General features: G+C 39.9%; 1 protein-coding gene across 7 annotated transcripts in view; it reads left to right on the top strand.

The window, feature by feature from the left end:
- Positions 1-21465, top strand: part of RNF212B (ring finger protein 212B) — a 47812-nt gene that overhangs the window by 2722 nt on the left and 23625 nt on the right. For 4 of the 7 annotated variants that reach the window (XM_082450641.1, XM_082450640.1, XM_082450645.1 and 1 more), the window contains exon 2: positions 7269-7396. The exons of 1 other annotated variant lie outside the window; for it this stretch is intronic. In XM_082450641.1, coding sequence (XP_082306767.1) covers positions 7371-7396 — 26 coding nt within the window. In that variant the 5' untranslated portion in view covers positions 7269-7370. Of the gene's footprint in view, positions 1-7268; positions 7397-21465 lie in introns of those variants that run through there. 2 more of the 7 variants (XM_082450643.1, XM_082450642.1) reach the window with 1 other exon arrangement.

Genomic DNA, 21465 nt, shown 5'->3' with positions numbered 1-21465 from the left:
TTTTTAGCACTGAATTCTTTTTTATTCATAACTCGATTCTACATTTGCCTTTATAATTTTAAATCTGTTGTCTACATTTAAGTAGTACATTATCTACAAACTGTTTTCTGTACAATATCTTGATTTTTTTTCCCCCTCATTAAATACTTTGGGTAGACAAGGCTGTAATTTTTCCCTATTTTAAAGATTAGGAAGCTGAAGCTCAGAGAATGTCTTACCTGAGGACAAAGATAAGACACCTTTGGACAAGTGGGATATCAATGGTTTACACTGAGATCGTCCCAGGACGCTACAGCTACTTGCTGATGCCTCAGCTTCTTCTGAGGGAAACAGAAGACCTTTGATCAGGGCCATGTCCACGCTTCTTGAATTGGTGTCATAACTGTGCTTTTAGAGACCCACGTTGATGCCACACCTAACATCCGTTCAGTGAGACCCACAGGTCTTAATCTGCCCCCCACGCCTCCATTTGTCACCCCTTCCCATAGTCCTCAGTTTGGTCAGTTTCCAAGTACTTTAATACAACTCTGTTTCCAATATCTGAGTCACTGTTTACTGTTGTTTTTCATGCTGAAGATGGGAAGAAATTGATCTTTTTACCCAGGGAAAGGGTGGGTAAGAGGGTCGTTTTCTTAGGAATCTGTACTTAGGAAGAGAAAGGCTGTGTGAGGCTGACATCTACTGCACAAAGAGGGATATGGCATGGGGGCATGCTGCTTGTATGGTAGCTGAACAAAAACACTGTCATGTTTCAATATTCCCTTTTTGAAACAACAGGTAAGAAGTATCTGTTAATGCAAAGGGGTAGAGTTAACGCACAAAGCACATTCACTCCATTCTTGACTTTTGTTTTCCTGCCGCGCCGCACAGCTTGCAGGATCTTAGCTCCCCAGCCAAGGTTCGAACCCAGGCCCCGGCAATGAATGCGCCGAATCCTAACCACTGGACCGCCAGGGAATTCCCCTGATTTTTTTTTTTTTCTGGACCCAATAGACAAGCACTTTATTCTTGTTCTTTGTAGCAGAGCTATAAGGTCTGAGTCACTAAGAGAAGACCCAAATCTCTTCCGGGAGAGAACTCACAATCCATGCTCCCACTCTCCTCTTCTTCTCGCACCTACCTGCCCAGAGTCAGAAGGAAACCCTGATTTCAATTAAAGCCAGCTTTCTGCTTAGAATTCCAGCGACCACTGCCTATAGTCAAACAGTGGCTTCCTGAGCTAGTGGTTCTAAGAGACTTTATTTCATTAAAAATGGAAAGCAGATGAAAATTAGTGAGCAAAGAAGAAGGAAGTAAGAAAGAAAAGGCCAAAACAGGTACGAAAAAAAGGAAGATGAAATGAGGAGATGCCCTCAGTTAATAAGCCCTTTTTAGGGTATGCTCTGTTTGCCTTTCGGACATATTCCTAAATTCAAAGGAAGTTGTATCTTCTAGAGTTTATGTAGTCCTGAGAATTTGGGTGGAGCAGACCCTGTTCTGCTATGATGGCCCATTAGTTCATGCTCTTCTGGAGATAATGATGAATTCTTGCTCTGACACTAGAGACAAAAATTCCAGCAGATTACTGTTCTGTCTGCTGCACTTGGCCAGATTCCATGGAGCCAGCCCAGCACCAGTGGGAAAGAAGTAAAGATGCATTCCCTGAGGCAGGCTGCACGTCCTTCACTCCTTCACTGGGCCCATCTGTCATGGTGACTTGGTATTCTTTTTAAGGATTTAGGTGACTTCAGTTCTGAGTACTTAAATATGGAAACTTCCACCTCCTCATTGGTTTTCACTGAAGATTTGTGTTTACCAAAGATGAGAGCCCCTGTCTTTTTTTTTTTTTTTAATAAATTTATTTATTTATTTATTTATTTATGGCTGCGGTGGGTTTTCATTGCTGCGCTCAGGCTTTCTCTAGTTGCGGGGAGCAGGGACTACTCTTCGTCGTGGTGTGCGGGCTTCTTATTGCGGTGGCTTCTCTTGTTGCAGAGCACGGGCTCTAGGTGGGTGGGCTTCAGTAGTTGTGGCACGTGGGCTCAGTAGTTGTGGCTTGCAGGCTCTAGAGCACAGGCTCAGTAGTTGTGGTGCATGGGCTTAGTTGCTCTGCGGCATGTGGGATCTTCCCGGACCAGGTCTCGAACCTGTGTCCCCTGCATCGGCAGGCGGATTCTAAACCACTGCGCCACCAGGGAAGTCCTGAGAGTTCCTGTCTTTTAAGATGTGGAAGAGAAGTTCCCTGAGGTCAGAGATTTGTTTTGTTCATTGCTGTAACCCCAGTACCTAAAGTGGTGCCTGGCACTCAATCAATATAATTGAATGGGGCTTCCCTGGTGGCGCAGTGGTTAAGAATCCGCCTGCCAATGCAGGAGACACAGGTTCAAGCCCTGGTCCAGGATGATTCCACATGCCACAGAGCAATTAAGCCCATGTCCCCAACTACTGAGCCTGCTCTCTAGAGCCCGCGAGCCACAACTACTGAGCCTGCGTGCCACAACTACTGAAGGCCGCATGCCTAGATCCCATGCTCCGCAATGAAGAGTAGCCCCCGCTCCTCGCAACCAGAGAAAAGCCCACGCACAGCAACAAAGACCCAATGCAACCAAAAATAAAATAAATAATAAAATAAATAAATTAAAAAATATATATAATTGAATGAAAGAATGAATGAATGAATAAATGGTGATGTGCATTAATGCATAATAAATACATAAATTACATAATAACCGATGGACTGATGTGCCGACTAATTGTAGCAAGATGTAGTCCTCAGTGCCTGGAGAGGAACTGGATTGTGGAAAGAGGGGAAAAACACTATCCAGGGTTTGACTTAAAGATCATTTCTTATAGAGCACAGATCTCAAGCAGGCCCTCAACACTGCCCAGCGATCCTACCGCAGTCCTGTAGTCATTGCCTCTTCCACTTACCTCCTCTCTGCAAACCAACACCATCCCCCAAATCCTCACTTTCAATTGACATCCTTGCCTATTGTTTCATGGTGAGAAAATAGAAATAAGCAGAAGAAAACATCCACATCCTCCTACCACTAAATCTGTACATCTTTCCCCACATACTCGACCTCCCCTCCCATAGAAACAGATGTGGTGTCCATGCTCCTGTGTATCTGTGAGAGACATACTGTCTCCTCCAGGAGTTACCTCCAGCTAAGACTGCATGCTTCCCACATGTATCTATCTCCCTGACTTGTGCACTAGATTCCCCGTCCTTTCTTACCTACTCAGGAACTTTGCTCCTGCAATTACTCCTCTCTCTCCTGCATTATCAGTTTTTTACTCTTTCCTGGATTATTCCTATCAGCATGCAAATATGCTGTAATAGCTTCTGTTTAAAAAAACAAAACTAACAGAACCTCCCTTCACTTTACTTCCTTATTCAGCTGCACCCAACTTCTCTGCTCCCCTGTTTTCACTTCTTCAGCTCCATTCATGCTTGAATCCACTAGTCTTAAGCTTTTGTCCCTATCCCCATGATGAAGCCATTCCTGTCAAGGTCACCAATAGCCACCGCAGGGCCCAATCTAGCAAGCGTTTCTCAGTCTTCGGCTTACTGATCTCACAGCAGCCCTGGCTCCTGGGATCCACTCTTCTGGCTTTCCCCTACCTCACTGGCCTCTTAGGCCCCTCAGCTGGATCCTTTTCTCTTCCCAACCTCTCCTCTATCCTCCCTCGCTACCTGGGTGATCTCATCCAGCCCTATGACTTTCGGTGGCATCTACACACTGATATTTCCCAAATTTATAAATCCAGCCCTCATCTCTCCCAGAAATTCTAGAATTAGCTATCTGCCTACATGATGTCTCTGTTGGATGTTTAATAGTTATCTGAAACTTAAAAAGCCCAGTGCCAGCGTGCCCCTCCAAACCTGCTCTTCCTCCAGTATTCCCCACTTGAGTAAATGGCACTCCTCGGTCAGGCCAAATATCTTGGAGTTAACCTTGACTTACCTTTTTCTCTTATCTTTTATTCAGCATTTAGTTTATCAGCCAATCCTGTTAGCTGTTAATTTAAACTTATCTAGAAATGACTCACTTCTTACCATCTTCACTGCTACTACCCTGGTTCATTACCACCTCCTCACCTGCTCTCACCTGGACTCTTCCATTGGGCTCCCTGTTTCGACACCTGTTGTCCTAAAACGTCCTCCTATACATCATTCTCAACAGAGCAACCAGAATAATCCTTTAAAATCATAAATCAAGGACTTCCCTGGTGGTGCAGTGAATAAGACTCCGAGCTCCCATTGCGGAGGGCCTGGGTTCGATCCCTGGTCAGGGAACTAGATTCCACATGCATGCCGTAACTAAGGAGCCCACCTGCCACAACTAAGGAGCCGGCGAGCCACAGCTAAGACCCAGTGCAATCAAATAAATAAATAAATAAATATCTTTTAAAAATCGTAAATCAGGTCATATCTCTCCCTTGCTCAAAATCCTCCAGTGGCTGTTCATCACACCTAATTAGAATCCAATCTGAAGTCGTCTTTCTCATGGCCTCTGGTGACCACTCCAAAATCATATCTGTATAATCTTCCTTCCACTTAGTCCTCCCAGACTCCTAGGCCTCCTTCCTATTCTTTGAACACGGAGCTCCGCTTCAGGCCTTTACACTAGCTGGAGCTTCTGTGAGGAACACTCTTCCTCTAGACAGTCACGTGCTCTGCTCCCTCGTGTTAGGCTTGTCTCTCATCAAATGTCACCTTGCAGAGGATTTCTCTGATCACCCAATAGAAAATCAGTCTTTATTCCATCACCTGGACCTTATTTTTTGTCATTATTACCTAACATTATTCGTTTGCTTGTTTGTTCCTTATTTGTTTCCTCTGTTAAAATGTAAACTCCAGATTATTTGATTTTTTGTTTTCTAGATAGGGAAATGATATTATAGTTATAAGTAAAGAATCTTTATCTTTTTTTTTGGGTAGGGTGTCTTATTTATTTATTTATTTGTTTATTTATTTATTTATTTTTGGCTGCATTGGGTCTTCGTTGCTGCGCGTGGGCTTTCTCTAGTTGTGGCGAACGGGGGCTACTCTTCTTTGCGGTCTTCTCATTGAGGTGGCTTGTCTTGTTGCGGAGCATGGGGTCTAGGCATGTGGGCTCCAGTAGTTGTGGCATGAGGGCTCAGTAGTTGTGGCTCACAGGCTGTAGAGTGCAGGCTCGATAGTTGTGGAGCACGGGCTTAGTTGCTCCGCGACATGTGGGATCCTCCCGGAACCAGGGCCCGAACCCGTGTCCCCTGCGTTAGCAGAAGGATTCCTAACCACTGTGCCACCAGGGAAGTCCCTATCTTTTAGATATATATGCCAATATATTTATGGATGAAATAATTTGATGTCATGGATTTGCTTCAAAATAATATAAGGGGAAGGGATGGAGAGGTAGTTTATCAATGAAAGAAGGCTGTGAGTTGATATTGTTTAAGCTGGGTGATGGGTAGGTAGGAGTCCATTATACTATCTTCTCTAGCTTTGTATATGTTTACATTTTCCCATTAAAAACAAACAAACAGGGGCTTCCCTGGTGGCACAGTGGTTGAGAATCTGCCTGCCAGTGCAGGGGACACGGGTTCGAGCCCTGGTCTGGGAGGATCCCACATGCCGCGGAGCGACTAGGCCCGTGAGCCACAATTACTGAGCTTGCGCATCTGGAGCCTGTGCTCCGCAACAAGAGAGGCCGCGACAGTGAGAGGTCCGCGCACCGCGATCAAGAGTGGCCCCCGCTTGCCACAACTAGAGAAAGCCCTCGCACAGAAACGAAGACCCAATACAGCCATAAATAAATAAATAGTAAATAAATAAAAATTAAAACAAAAAAAACAAACACAATCTTTGCTTGTTTATTTATCATCATCTCCCTGATGTCCAGAGCAGTACTTGACATATAGAAGGAATTCAATAAATACATATTTATTTAATAGTTATTGCACTTTGAATCAGTTAGGAGAGTAAAGGTATATTTTCAAGATAAAAGTTAATCATTTACTGCCAATTGTTGAAATCTAAATTCTAAGTTCCAAAGGAGATTTTATAAAGAGTATTCCCTTCCAGGCTTCACATCCAAGAATGTCTTAATTGTGGGAATGCCAAAAACTAAACTTAAGAGCAATTTTAAAAAATATAGCTTAACTGGGAGATCAGCTTGGTGCTTTGTGACCGCCTGGAGGGGTGGGATAGGGAGAGTGGGAGGGAGGGAGACGCAAGAGGGAAGAAGATATGGGGACATATGTGTATGTATAACTGATTCACTTTGTTATAAAGCAGAAACTAACACACCATTGTAAAGCAATTATACTCCAATAAAGATGTTTAAAAAATATATATATATAGCTTAATTTCTCACCTCTTTCTCACCAAATCATGATAATTAACTGTCATCTCCTATACTACTAAAATTGTGAAGCAAAGTTGGGAAGAAAATACAAAAATCTAAAAGGCTATAGTGGACTTCCCTGGTGGTACAGTGGTTAAGAATCTGCCTGCCAATGCAGGGGACACGGGTGCGAGCCCTGTTCCAGGAAGATCGCACATGCTGCGGAGCAACTAGAGCCCGTGAAGCACAACTACTGAAGCCTGCGCTCCTAGAGTCCGTGCTCCGCAACAAGAGAAGCCACCGCAATGAGAAGCCCGCGCACCGCAACGAAGACTAGACCCCGCTCGCCACAACAAGAGAAAAGCCCACGTGCAGCAATGAAGACCCAACGCAGCCAAAAGAAAAAAATAAAAAATAAAAGGCTATAGTGTGGAGATCACTGATGTAGAACATACAATCTATAGTAAGAGAATGTGGTCTTTTAGGAAATCTTCAATACTACACAATTAATCTGATTAATAGAGAAATAAATTCTAATAGAAATTTGATTACATATACAGGGATGTGCTCAATTAATTTCACTTGCATATTCAGCCAATATTGACCAACTGTTTACTGTGCTAGATACAGGGAATATAATGGTGAACAAAGACCATCTGCCTTCAAGAACCTCAAGGACTGTGATGATTGATTCTAGGTGTCAACTTGACTAGCCACAGGGTACCCAGAGTGAGCATTATTTCTGGGTGTGTCTGTAAGAGTGTTTCTGGATGAGATTAGCATTTGAATTGACAGATCCCTTAAAGTAAATTGCCCTTCCTCACGTGAGTGAGCATAATCAAATCTGTTGAGGGCCTGAATAGGAGAAAAAGCAAAGGAAGGAGGAATTCACCCCTTTTTGCTTCCTATCTGCCTGCTGGAGTTGGGACATCTCATCTCACCTTCTCTACCCCTCAGATTGGGATTTAAACCATTGACTCCCCTGATTCTCTGGCCTTTGGACACGGACTGACTTACACCACCACCTTTCCTGAGCCTCCAGCCTGCAGACAGAAGATCATGGGACTTCCCAGCCTCCGTATTAAGTAAGCCAATTTGTTATAAATAAATCTCTCTCTCTCCCTCCCCCTATATATATATATACACATATATCTCCTACTGGTTCTGTTTCTTTGGGGAACCCTGACTAATACAAGAACCTTAGATGCCAACACTTTAGATCTTTCTCTTTCCTCCTAAAGTCCAGGTGCAGCTTAGTTTCCTATGAGACAGGAGGGAAGAAGGCAGGACACAACCTTTAAAAGAATGACATAGCCCTTGAGGATACGACGAAAACTGGTTAGAACCTACTAGGCCCAAGATGGCGGAAGATTCAAATTCCAGTAGACCTTGAGCCTCATTGTATGCTCATTGTAATATATTAGCATATGCTAAATGATAGCCACCCACCAGCGCCATGACGACAGTTCGGAGGTTGACCATTTTAGGCCAAAAAGCGGGCGGTGGCCCAATTCCTGGAAACTGCTGCCCCTTCTCCAAAACAGTTAGAATATTCCTCCCACTTAGTATAGGAAATTACCCAGCCCATAAAAACTAACCACCCCTGCAGCCCAGGGCCACTCTCGCCTTCTGAGACGGACAGCATTCTGCCTACGGAACGTGTATTCCTCTCTAAATAAACCTGCTTTCACTTTACTGTGGCTCCCTCTTGAATTTTTCCTCTGCAAAGCCAGGACCCTCACTTGGTGGCCCATTGCAGGGACTCACCTGAGACCTGGGACCTGACCAGCCTCTCACGCCTCATTTTCCTGCAACATCTTGACTCCCCAACAAAGGATCACTGGACATTTGAGGAAAGCTCCAGCATGACAATAACAAACATAGGTGATGCAAGAAGCAGAAGAAAACTTCCTAAAAATTACAATTACTATACTCAGAAAGGGGAATTAGAGTGAGAAGATAGGACCCAGTTCTGAGGCCAAGTAATAGCCCCATTAGGTCATGCCAGTTACTGGGTTCAAAACCAAACTCCTCTCAGTTCCCCAGACAAAACCAAACTCCTGTGTTCCTCATTTTGTCATGGCCATAGTATCACGTTATCATAGCATTATGATCTCAATCACTCAGGCCTGAGACCTTCATCTTTTTCCCTCCCTCTCCCTTTTTAGCCCCATATCCAACTGGTCACCAAATCCTGTTGGTTCTGCCTCTGAAATTGTCTCACAGCTGTCTTACTATCCCATAGTTGCTGCCCTATTCCAGAACTATTCATCCAGTCCCATTGCAATAACCTACCACTTAATCCCCCATTTGTGACCTTCCATCCCTTCATTCTGTCCCCAGAGTTATGTTTCATAAAATGTGGGGTTGATTATGTTTCTATCCTGCTTAAAAGCCTCTGATGGTTCTCTATTGTATAAAGCAGTGGTCCCTAAGGCTGGCTGAGTGAGCATCAAAATCACCCAAGGAGCTTTTAAAATTAAAAAATATACTGGCCACAGGGAAGTGCTCAGGTAGACCTTCTCCTATGGTACCCTCTGGTGGCAACTCCATGCAATGGCTGACTTTCATTTTACCCACAAAATTCCCTCTGAGATTCTAATTAAGATGGATCTGCCTATTGGTTGGGGTACCACTAGCTTAACAAATAAAGTCTAAACTCTTGGATGGAGGCATCAATCCATCTCTCTAGCTTTTCCCCCATAATATCTTCTTATCCTCATCATCCTTTTGGTGTCCCATTCACTCTTCCCTTTAGCCACACTGGACCAGACTGTACTTTCCCATACTAATGTGTTTACTGATGCTTTTCCCCTGACTGGAATGCCCCTCCTCTCCACCTGCAGGATAAAACTTTCCCATTTTTTAAGGCTCATTCAAATGCCTGTTCCTCTAGGAAACCTGCCTAAATTGACCTTATCTCTCTTTTTTCCTGTGTTCTCATAGCATTCCCTACTTCCTCAGGGAAGCCTTCCCAAACTGTATGCTCCCATAGTTACTGGTGTTTTGTCTTATATGACAGTATTTAAAGTACTTAATAGTTATATACCTATTATTGAGATTAAAGAAAATGTCTTCCTCTCCTACTATACTGGAAGTGACTTGAAGGCAAGAGCCATATCTGTTACCATGTACAGAGGGTACATAATATAGATGCTCAATAACATTTGTTGACTGGGTTAATTAATGGTTTTGAAATGATCACATATTCTGTTTTGTAGTGTGTGTAATTATATCTATATATATTTGGATTCCTTATTCAGCCATAGGCTTTTTGAAGAGACAGATAAAATTTCTTATGTCTCTGTACCACACCCCTATCCCCACCTAGATCTGTGCCTGGGATAGAGTGGAAGCTTAGATAAAATTGCCCCATGAATATCCCAGGAGAATGCAGATTCCAAGAGAGCCATGACTTTGTCTTCTCCCTTGCCATATGCCCAGGGGCTAGAATAGTGCTTGGTCCCTGGCATTTGCTTAGGAAATATTTGTTGGCTGAATGATTATAATTACCAGATGGATCCTTCTCCCATAGTTCCTGGTGGTACTAACCACTAATCTTCATTTTATTCCTAAATTTCTCTTCTCCCATTGAGATGTATTTCCTGTTTGAGTGTGCTAAAGTGTCTTGAAGCAAGGTAAAATTCTCCCTGATAATTTCCTTTCCTATTCCATTGTTCGTCGAATATTTACTGAGCACCTACCACATATCAGACACCGTGGAAGGACTGGTAAGCCCAAAGTAAAAATATAGACCCAGTCTGGTTAAAGAGGGAAGTGAACACAATGGGACGAGGGTCATGATAGTGACATGCAAAGGCTGCTCTGGGAGAACCCCTCAGTGGGCAGGCCAGAATAGGCATCTGGAGAAAGTGATCTCTGAGCTGAGTCTGGAAGGAAGAATAGAAGTTAACCTGGAGAATATGCCAAGCAAAGGAAAGAGCTTGCCCAAAAGGCACATTGGTAGGAGAGTGTGATTTAAATGCAGTGTGACTAGGACTTCCCTGGTGGCGCAGCGGTTAAGAATCCACCTACCAATGCAGGGGACACAGGTTCGAACCCTGGTCTGGGAAGATCCCACATGCCACGGAGCAACTAAGCCCGTGTGTCACAACTACTGAGCCTGTGCTCTAGAGCCCACGAGCCACAACTACTGAGCCCACGTGCCACAACTACTGAAGCCCACGTGCCTAGAGCCCGTGCTCCTCAACAAGAGAAGCCACCGCAATGAAAAGCCCGTGCACCTCAACAAAGAGTAGCCCCCACTCGCCCGCGTGCAGCAACGAAGACCGAACACAGCCAAAAATATAAATAAATAAATAAATAAATTAATTAATTAATTAAAATAAATAAATAAATTCAGTGTGACTGAAGTGCACCGTGCTCTTGATCAAACATTGAGAGATGAAAAAAAAAAAAAATGCAGATCATGAAGAGCTTTAGTGCCATACTCAGTAAACTGTCTTGAAAGTGTTGGGCAGTTTTAAGCAGAACAGTGATTGGGTCTGGCAGCTTGGTAGGATGGAATGGACTGGGCAAATCTATAGGCAGAGGGCAGTTAGGAGGTGATTAGAGTAATCAAAATAAGGAATAAAGAGAAACAAAGCAAGAGTGATGAAAATAGAAAGATGATGGATTCAAGGTATATTTATAAAATATATACTCAATGAACACTTGCATGTCTAGAAAATTACCTACAGAAATAATTGCATGGGTGCTTAAAGATAAATGAATATGAAGATGTTTATTATATCATGTTTCAGCAATAATTAAAAATTGGGAACACTGTATGTCCATCAATATGAGGTTAATTAAATTATTACTAATCAAAGCATGCAAACTTTAAAAAGAATGATGTAGAAACTGGGTCATTTGTAGAGATGTGGCTGGACCTAGAGTCTGTCATACAAAGTGAAGTAAGCCAGAAAGAGAAAAAACAAATATTGTATATTAATGCATATATGTGGAATCTAGAAAAATGGTACAGATGAACCTATTTGCAGGGTAGGATTAGAGACACAGGTGTAGAGAATGGATGGGTGGACACGGGAAGAGGGGGAGGGTGGGATGAAATGGGAGATTAGGATTGACATATATACACTACTATGCGTAAAATAGATAGCTATCGGGAACATGCTATAAAGCACAGGAAGCTCAGCTCCGTGTTCTGTGACGACCTAGATGGGTGGGATGGGGGGTGGGAGGGAGGTCCAAGAGGGAGGGGATATAGGTATACATATAGCTGATTCACTTCATTGTACAGCAGAAACTAACACAACATTGTAAAGCACTTATACTCCAATAAAAACAATAAAAAGGATGTGTAAAAATAAAAATATTAACTGAAAACAAATTGTAAATTGATCTTATGTGTATAATATCACATTTTTGTTTAAATGTGTATAACATATATGTATTGTGTATTGGTATATGCATTGAAAGAAATTCTGGAAGGATTTACATAAAGGCTGTCAACCATGCTTGTCTTTGGGGAATAGGGTCAGGGGTAATGGGTTTTTATTTTCCAATTTATAAACTTGTGTTTTCATTTTTTTCAAAACTAAATGCAACATGTGAGCCTGGATAGAAAAAAACATTTCTCCTCTTTCTATAAAGGACATTTGTGGAAGAATTGGTGAAATTTGAATAAGGTTTCTAGATTAGATAATAGTACCATATCAATGTTAATTCTTTGATTTTGATAATGGTACTGACTTTATGGGAGAGAATGTCCTTGTTTATGGGAAATTCGCAGTGAAATATCTAGGAGTAATGGGGCCTTATGTCTGCAACGGATTCTCAAACGGAACAGAAAAAATAATAGAATAAAAAAGCAAATGTGGTAAAATGTTAACATTTGGGGAGTCTGGATTAAAGTAAACAGGAATTCTTCTATATTTTCACTTTTTTGTAAGTCTGAAATTATATATATATATATATATTTAATTTTTGGCTGCACGCAGGCTTTCTCTGGTTGTGACGAGTGGGGGCTACTCTTCTTTGCGGCGTGCGGGCTTCTCATTTCACTGGCTTCTCTTGTTGTGGAGCACGGCTCTAGGTGTGCTGGCTTTAGTAGTTGTGGCACAGGGGCTTACTTGCTCCGCAGCATGTGGGATCTTCCCTGACCAGGGATGGGACCCATGTCCCCGGCATTGGCAGGTGGATTCTTAACCACTGTGCCACCAGGGAAGCCCCTAAAATTATAAAATTAAATGTTTTTTAGAAAAGTATAGAACAGAATATAAAGTATGCTATAATTTGTGTGTGGAGGAAAATGGAATCTATGTATGCATATATTTGTAAATATATAAATGATCTGTGGAAAGATATACACAAGAGCTATCACTTTTTTTTTTTGGCTGCGCTCCGTGGCTTGAAGGATCTTATTTCCCTGACTAGGGATCGAACTCAGGCAGTGAAAGCGCGTCCTAACCACTGAACTGCCAGGGAATTCCCTTGCAGCATATTTTAAAGAAAATTCCAGACATTCTATCCAACATATCTCAACAAGCATCTCTTAAAAATACGGACATTTTCTTACATAACTACAAGGTCATTATCACACCTAAAAATTAAGGATAATTCTTTGATATCAAATTTTTTAAAAAACTGCTTTACATGTATACTGGGGTTGATCAAATAAGTAAATGTATAATGGGTGTTGGGAGCTAGGGTTCTCACTGTCAGAAAGAGAAGAGGGGGAGAAAGCAAGAAGGAAGACTGGAATGAACCCTGTGGTACTGGAAATAGATTTGGAGACATCAGCATGAACTCATGTTTAGCTTAATATATGTACAGATAAAGAGACAGAAACAATGAGAGAAAGTGTGTATCCACAAGTTAGTATACGTACATATATTACCTAGTTCTGTCCACTGAGAGGGCCTAGAAACAATGACATCTCCATAGCGATGAGAACACCTTATGTCCAAATTTTGGTTTCAAAATACCATTCTCCAATAAAGGCAACCAAAGATCCTTGGAGAAATGTCTAATTTTAGAGCTGGGGCAAGGAAAATACAAAATAAGTCTGGAGCATCTTGTAGTACCAAAAAGGAAGTGTTTAAAATTTTAAAAGGTTGTAGGAGTCCACCTGAAAGAGTTCCCCAATGGCCAAATGGAATAATTTGAGCAACAAAATAAATAGTGTAGTATTAGATTATAATCCAAAGTATAAAATAAATGTACATGAGTCCATACTGAGACACATAAATGACTGAATACATAACTAACTGGTGGAGTAGAAGCAAACCTTTACAGAAGAATTCCAAGTAATGTATGGAGATACTCTTCCTTATAAGAGGTGGTACTTAGGGCTTCCCTGGTGGTGCAGTGGTTAAGAATCTGCCTTCCAATGCAGGGGACACGGGTTCGAGCCCTGGTCCGGGAAGATCCCACATGCCGCGGAGCAACTAAGCTTATGCACCACAACTACTGAGCCTGTGTTCTGGAGCCCGCGAGCCACAACTACTGAGCCCGTGTACCACAACTACTGAAGCCCACATGCCTAGAGCCCGTGCTCCACAACAAGAGAAGCCACTGCAGTGAGAAGCCTGTGCACCACAACAAAGAGTAGCCCCCGCTCACCGCAACCAGAGAAAAGCCTGTGCGCAGCAATGAAGACCCAACGCAGCCAAAAATAAAAAATAAATAAAATAAAAATATTAAAAAAAAAAAGAGGTGGTACTTAAACACTTCTTCCTAGTTTTGAGGCTGGGCTGGACTTGCAGTCTTGCTTCCAAAGAATATAGAAAGGGAAAACATTAACTTTAAAGTGGGGAAACCTGGAAAACCCTACCTTAACCAAGTAGTATTCATTTTTAAATTATGTCATCACAATGTTGTACAACCATCACCTCTAGTTCCATAATTTTTCATCACCTCAAACAGAAATTCTGTACCTATTAAGCAACAACTCCCATTCTCTCCTTCTCTCAGCCTCTGTTAACCTCTAATCTATTTTCTGTCTCTATGAATTTGACTATTCCAGATATTTCACATAAATGGAATCATACAATATTTGTCCTTTTGTGTCTGGCTTATTTCATTTACCATTATGTTTCCAAGGTTCATTAATTGTGTGGTGTGTATCAGAACTTCATTCTTCTTTATTGCTGAAAAATATCCCATTGTATGTATATACCACATTGTTTATCCATTTATCTATTGATGGACACTTGGGTTGTTTCCTTCTTTTGGATATCATGAATAATGCTGCATCAATATTGTGAACGTTGATGTACAAGTGCCTGTTTAAATCCTTGTTCTCAATACTTTTGAGTATGTACCTAGGAATGGAATTGCTAGGTCATATGGTAGGGTAGTTCTATGTTTAACTTTTTGAGGAACCACCAAACTGTCTTCCACAGCAAAGGCACCATTGTACAGTATACAAGGGTTCCAATTTCTCTGCATCCTCCCCAACACTGTGGCTTTCTTTAAAAAAAATTATAGCCATCCTTATAGGTGTGAAATGGTAACTCACTGTGGTTTTGATTTGCGTTTCCTTCATGAGTAATGATATTGAGCATCCTTTCATGTGTCTATTGGTCATCTGTCTTTGTAGAAATGTCTAATCAAGTCCTTTGCCCATTTTTTAACTGAGTTGTTTGTCTCTTTATTGTTAAGTTGTAGGAGATATATGATTTGCAAATATTTTCTCTCATTCTGTGTGTTGTCATTTTGCTCTCTTGATAGTGTCTTTTGATACACAAAAGTTTTTAATATTAATGAAGTCCTATTTGTCTACTTTTTCTTTTATTGTCTGTGCTTTTGTCATAGTTAGGAACCATGGCCAAATTCAAGGTCATTAAGACTTGCCCCTATATTTTCTTCTAAGAATTTTATGGTTTTTGCTGTTACATTTAGATATTTGATCCATTTTTAGTTAATTTTTGTATATAGTGTAAGGTAAGGTTCCAGCTTTATTCTTTTTCACATGGATATCCAGTTTTCCCTGCACAGTTTGTTGAAGAGATTATTCTTCTCCCCATTGAAGGGTCTTGGCATCCTTGTTGAATATTAATTGACCATAGATGTGAGAGTTTATTTCTGGATTCTTAATTCTACTCCATTGGTCTATATGTCTATCCTTATGCCAGCACAGCACTGTTTTGATAATGGTAACTTTGTATAGTAAGTTTTAAATCTGGGAATTGTGAGTCCTCCAACTTTATTCTTCTTTTTCAAGATTGTTTTTGCTATTCTGGATCCCTTGAAATTCCATATGAATTTTAGGACGAGTTTTTCAATTTCTGCAAAAAACACCATTGGGATTTTGATAGGGATTGCATTGAATCTGTATATCACTTTGGGTAATATTATCAACAATATTAAGTAGTTTTCTATGTACAAGTCTTGCATCTCCTTGGTTAAATTTATTTCTAAGTATTTTATTCTTTTTTGATGCTTTTGTAAATGGAATTGTTTTCTCATAGATGACTGACTTTTGACAATTGCTTTTGACAATTTAGTTGAAAAAAGATCTTTTCAACAAATGGTCCTTGAACAATTGGATATCCATATGCAGAAAACAAAAACAAAAGACACACACACACAAGGACTTTAATCCATACCTCAAATCATATAAAAAAATTAACTCAAAATGAATCATATTCCTAAATGTGAATACAAAACTGTAAGTCTAGATTTCTAGAATTTTAGAAGAAAATATGGGAGGAAATCCTTGTGACCTTGAGTTTGGCAAAGACTTCTTAGATATGACACCAAAAGCATGCTTCATTAAAGGACAAATTGATAAATGGGACTTCAACAAAAGTAAAAACCTGCTCTTCAAGGGGAATTCCCTGGTGGTCCAGTGGTTAGGATTTGGTGCTTTCACTGCCAGGGGTGCATGGGGCGGCTAAAAAAAAAAGAAAAGAAACAAAACAAAACAAAAAAAACCCTCTGCTCTTTAAAAACCACTATTAAAAGACTGAAAAGACAAGCCAAAGACTGGGAATATATTTGATAGAGAAGTTTCTTCAGAATATATGAAGAACTCTCAAAATTCAAAATATGACAAAAACCCAAAACAAGCCCAACCTAGTTAAAAATGGGCCAACGATTTTGACACTTCATACACACTTCACGCACATTCATTTGCTTATATATAAGCACGTGAATATGTGTTCATCATCATTAGTCATTAGGGAAATACAAATTAAACCACAATGAGAGGAGCTTCCCTGGTGGCACAGTGGTTAAGAATCCACCTGCCAATTCAGGGGACACAGGTTCGAGCCCTGGTCCGGGAAGATCCCACATGCTGCAGAGCAACAAAGCCCGTGTGCCACAACTACTGAGCCTGCCCTCTAGAGCCCGAGAGCCACAACTACTAGAGCCCATGCTCCACAACTACTGAAGCCCACACACCTAGAGTCCGTGCTCCTCAACAAGAGAAGCCACCGCAATGAGAAGCCCGTGCACCGCAACGAAGAGTAGCCCCCACTCAGCACAACTAGAGAAAGCTCGCTTGCAGAAACGAACACCCAACACAGCCAAAAATAAATAAATTAAAAAAACAACAGCAACAACAACAAACCACAACGAGAACCACTACACACCTATTAGAATTAATCAAAATAAAAAGACTGAACATTCTGTGCTGACAATAATGTGGAGAACCTGGAAATCTCATACATTGCTTGTGGGAATGGAAAATGGTACAATCACTTTGGAAAAGTTTGGCAGCTTCTTCAAAAGTTAAACATATACCTCACATAGCTACCATTTGATCTAGCCATTCAGCTTTTAGTATTTCCCCAAGGGAAAAGAAGGCATATGTCCAAACAAAGACTTGTATAGGAACATTTATAGCAGCTTTATTTGTTATAGCTCCAAACTGGAAACAACTCAAATGTCCATCAACAGATGAATGGACAAATTGTGGTATATACATATGATAAAATACCACTCAGCAACAAAAATGAAAGAATTATTGATACATGCAAGAACATGGATGGATCTCAAAATCATTATGTTGAATGAAATAAGCCCGACAAAAAAAGTCTATATGATTCTTGTATATAAAACCAGAAAATGCAAACTAATCTCTAGTGATAGAAAGTACCTGTGTTACCGGGAGAGAGAAGTGTGGGGAGGGTTGGTAGGGAATGTTTACAAAGGAGCATGCAGAAACTTTTGGGGATGATGGATATCTTCACTATCTTTATTGTAGTGATGGCTTCAAGGCTTTATACATATGTCAAAACTTATCAAATTTTACATTTTAAATATATACAGTGGATTGTATGCCAATTCTATCTCAATAAACTTGTTTTAAAAGCTACTAATCTGATGTACAGTTAAGTTCATTTGTTTCAGTCCTCAATTTTTAGGAGTTGCTTTTTAATTCTTTTTTTTTTTTTAAAGATTTTTTTGATGTGGACCATTTTAAAATTTATTTATTTATGGCTGTGTTGGGTCTTCGTTTCTGTGCGAGGGCTTTCTCTAGTTGTGGCAAGCGGGGGCCACTCTTCATCGCGGTGCGCGGGCCTCTCACTATTGCGGCCTCTCTCGCTGCGGAGCACAGGCTCCAGACGCGCAGGCTCAGTAATTGTGGCTCACGGGCCCAGTTGCTCCGCGGCACGTGGGATCTTCCCAGACCAGGGCTCGAACCCGTGTCCCCTGCATTGGCAGGCAGATTCTCAACCACTGCGCCACCAGGGAAGCCCCTAATTCTATTTTTGAATATGTAAAATAATTATATTTCTATAGACAAAATTATATAACAAGTTAAATTCAGGGAAGTCTTCCTTTCATATTTTTACTTCTATAATGTTCCCTTCCTATCTTCATAGGTAAATTTTTTTTTTAATTTCTGTTTTATCTTCTAGTGTTTCTTTTTGATAGGCATTTATTAATATATCCCCCCCCCCCCTTTTCTTTTGGCCACAGCATGCAGGATCTTAGTTCACCAACCAGGGATCAAACCTGTGCCCCCTGCAGTGGAAACGTGGATTCTTAACCACTGGACCTCCAGGAAAGTCCCTATATTTCCCCTTTCTCAAACAAAGAAGTGCACATTATGTAACCTTCTACACCTTTTATTTTCATTTAACAATAAATTTGCCTCATATTAGTGTATAAAGATCTTTCTCATTTCTTTTTATATGTGCATAATACTCAACTGTGATTTGTCACTGATAAACAGTTATCAATCTTTTGCTATTATAAATTCTACTGTGAAGAATAACCTTGTTCATAAGTGATCTCATATTTTTGCCAGTGCATCTTTGAGACAGATTCCTCGAAGTGGGATTGCTGGGTTAAAGATAAATACATATGTAACTTTCCTAGATAGGGCCATGTTCACTACAGAGTGGTTACACTATTTGGCATTCTCACCAGCAATATATGAGTGTCTGTGGCCCCCTAAACTTGCCAACACAATATGTTATGAAATACTTGGATCTGCCAGTCTGAGAGATGGAAAGTAGTACTTTGATGGAATTTCTGTTTGCTTATCCCACTAAAAGTGAAGTTGAATATCTTTTAATATGTTCAAGGGCCATTAAATTTTTTTTTTCCTGTAAACTGTTTATGTCTTTTGCTCAAATTTCTATTGTCATTGGCTTTCTCTTTTTAGAAGTTCTTTGTGTAGTAAAGCTATTAGCCCTTTGTGATTTAAGTTGAAGATACTATTCCCCAATTTGTCACTGTTTTTTATTTCATCTATAGTGGGCTTTTCTCTGTGTGTGTGTGTGTGTGTGTGAGAGAGAGAGAGAGAGAGAGAGAGAGAGAGAGTTTGGACATCTAAAAGGTCTTCTTTTATTGCTATGTAGTCAAGTTTATCAATCTTTTCTTTTATTGCTTCTAGACTTTTGGATCATAGGAAGAGTTCCCCTAATCCTCGGTTGTAAAGGTGTTCACCCATGTTTTCTTCCAGTACTTGTATGTTTCATTTTACATTTAGATTTCCGATCCACTTGAAATTTATCTTGGTGAACAGTGTGAGATACAGACCCAATGTTATATTTTTCCAAATGGCTATCCAGTTTTCTCAACTCTTTATTAAAAAACTCAATCCTGGGAATTCCCTGGCAGTCCAGTGTTTAGGACTCCGCGCTTCTACCGCCAGGGGCGCAGGTTCCGTCCCTGGTCAGCCCGCATCCCACTGGCTTCGCAGTGAGGCCAAAACAAAAACAAAAAACAAAAAAAACTCAATCCCACCCCGCCCCCACTGAATTCCTCACCTTTATCAAAAATTAATAATTTCAAATGTACATGTTTCTATTTCTGGACTTTCTATTCTATTTTACTGGTCTGTATGTTTACCCAAGCACCAATAGCACACTTTTTAAATTATAGAGATTTTATAATATGTTTTAATATTGGGTGTGGCTAGCTTCCCACCCCACATGACACTAAAAGACTTTCAGGGTTTTCCTGGATACTCTTGTTTGTTTAGATATTTTCCATATGAAATTTATAATCAATCTGTTTAATTCTAGAAAGGCAACCTGTGTTTTTTGTTTGTTTTGGATCAAGTTAAATTTATAAATTAACTTAGGAAGAATTGACATCATTGGGATGTTGACTCTTCCTATCCAACATTATGATGTCGACTTGCTATTTTATTTATGTTGACTTTTGTCTCTTTCAATAATGGTTTAAAGTTTTCTTCATATATATTTCGTTAAGTTATTGCCTAAGTATTTTAACTTTGTTTTTATTTTAAATAGTCTTCTCTCCTCTTACATCTTCTACCTGATTATTATTTGAATATGGAAAGGTTACTGTATTTCTTTCTGTTAAGTTTATAACTTGTTACTTTACTAGATTTTCTTATTATTTACAGTAGTTTCTTGATTGATTCTCTCCGATTTTTCAACATACAATGATATAATCTGCTAAAAGAGGTGTTTTTATCTTATCCTTTTAAATTAGTGTTCCCATACCATGTTAAGTGGTAGTGGTAGTCTTGTCTCATTCTTGACTAGCAAAAATGACTCTAATGTTCCCTCATGTAAAAAACATGCGGGGGACTTCCCTGTTGGTCCAGTGGGTAAGACTCTGTGCTCCCAATGCAGGGGGCCCGGGTTCGATCCCTGGTCAGGGAACTAGATCCTGCATGCATGCCGCAACTAAGAGTCCACATGCTGCAACTAAGGAGTCCACATGCCGCAACTAAAAGATCCCGCATGATGCAACGAAGATCCTGTGTGCCACAACTAAGACCTGGCAAAGCCAAAATAAATAAATAATAAATAAGTAAATAAAATAAAAATAAAAAACATGCTGGATTTTGCATACACATACACACACATCTTTTAATCATATTAAGGGAATATCCATTGATTCCTACTTCATTGAAATTTTAAATCAAAAATGGATATAAATTATGACAAATGCTTTATTGGCAACTGTGGAGATTAACGTATGATATTTCTTCTTAGAAATATTATTTAATATAATAAGTTACATTAATAGATTTCCTAATATTGAACAATCCTTTCGTTTTTGTAGTGAACATCACTTGGTCATAATGTATACTTTTTAAAATATGTTGTTGGATTCTATTCTATTTTCTATCTTATTTAAGATTTTTGCACCAATATTCACAAGTGAGATTGTTCTATAGTTTTCTTGTGTGTATGTGTGCAATCTTTATCATTTTTTTTTTGCTAGGTTCATCTCATAAAATGTTTTTGAAAGTTTTCTCCTGACCCAGAATGCTTAAGTAGAATTAAGATTATATTTAGGAAAACTATGCAATGGTTTGAGTTGTGGGCTGAACTAATCACTTTTTAATGGAACACCTTTTTAACCTGAAAGAACAAGTAACAAACAAACTATACTTATTCAGATTTGGGTATTTGGTAGACATTTTCTCAAAAATACACAAAATGAGCTTGTCACTTCAAGGAAAACAAGTCACTTAGCATTTATTGCCAATGATAAAACTCAAATTTTCAGATGAAAATTAGAATTTTGGGAAACTTGTATCTTCAACTGTGAACCTGACAAGTTCCCAATACTCAAAGACTTTTCTGGTGAGATAGGTAGTGATACAAATAAAAGTGATTTTCAAATATTGTATAATGAAGTGTGTCAGTATTTAATATTGTATCATGAAATGTGTCAATGTGTTTAACTCAGTGAACCAATATTTTCCAAATGACCAATTTGGTCTAAATGCAAAATGTTGCAC

This window comes from Balaenoptera physalus (genome assembly GCF_965194825.1).
Source record: "Balaenoptera physalus genome assembly, chromosome: 2".
In the NCBI taxonomy this organism is placed as follows: Eukaryota; Metazoa; Chordata; class Mammalia; order Artiodactyla; family Balaenopteridae; genus Balaenoptera; species Balaenoptera physalus.
Note: the sequence above shows the minus strand (reverse complement) of the source record. Positions and strands in the feature narration are given on the sequence as shown.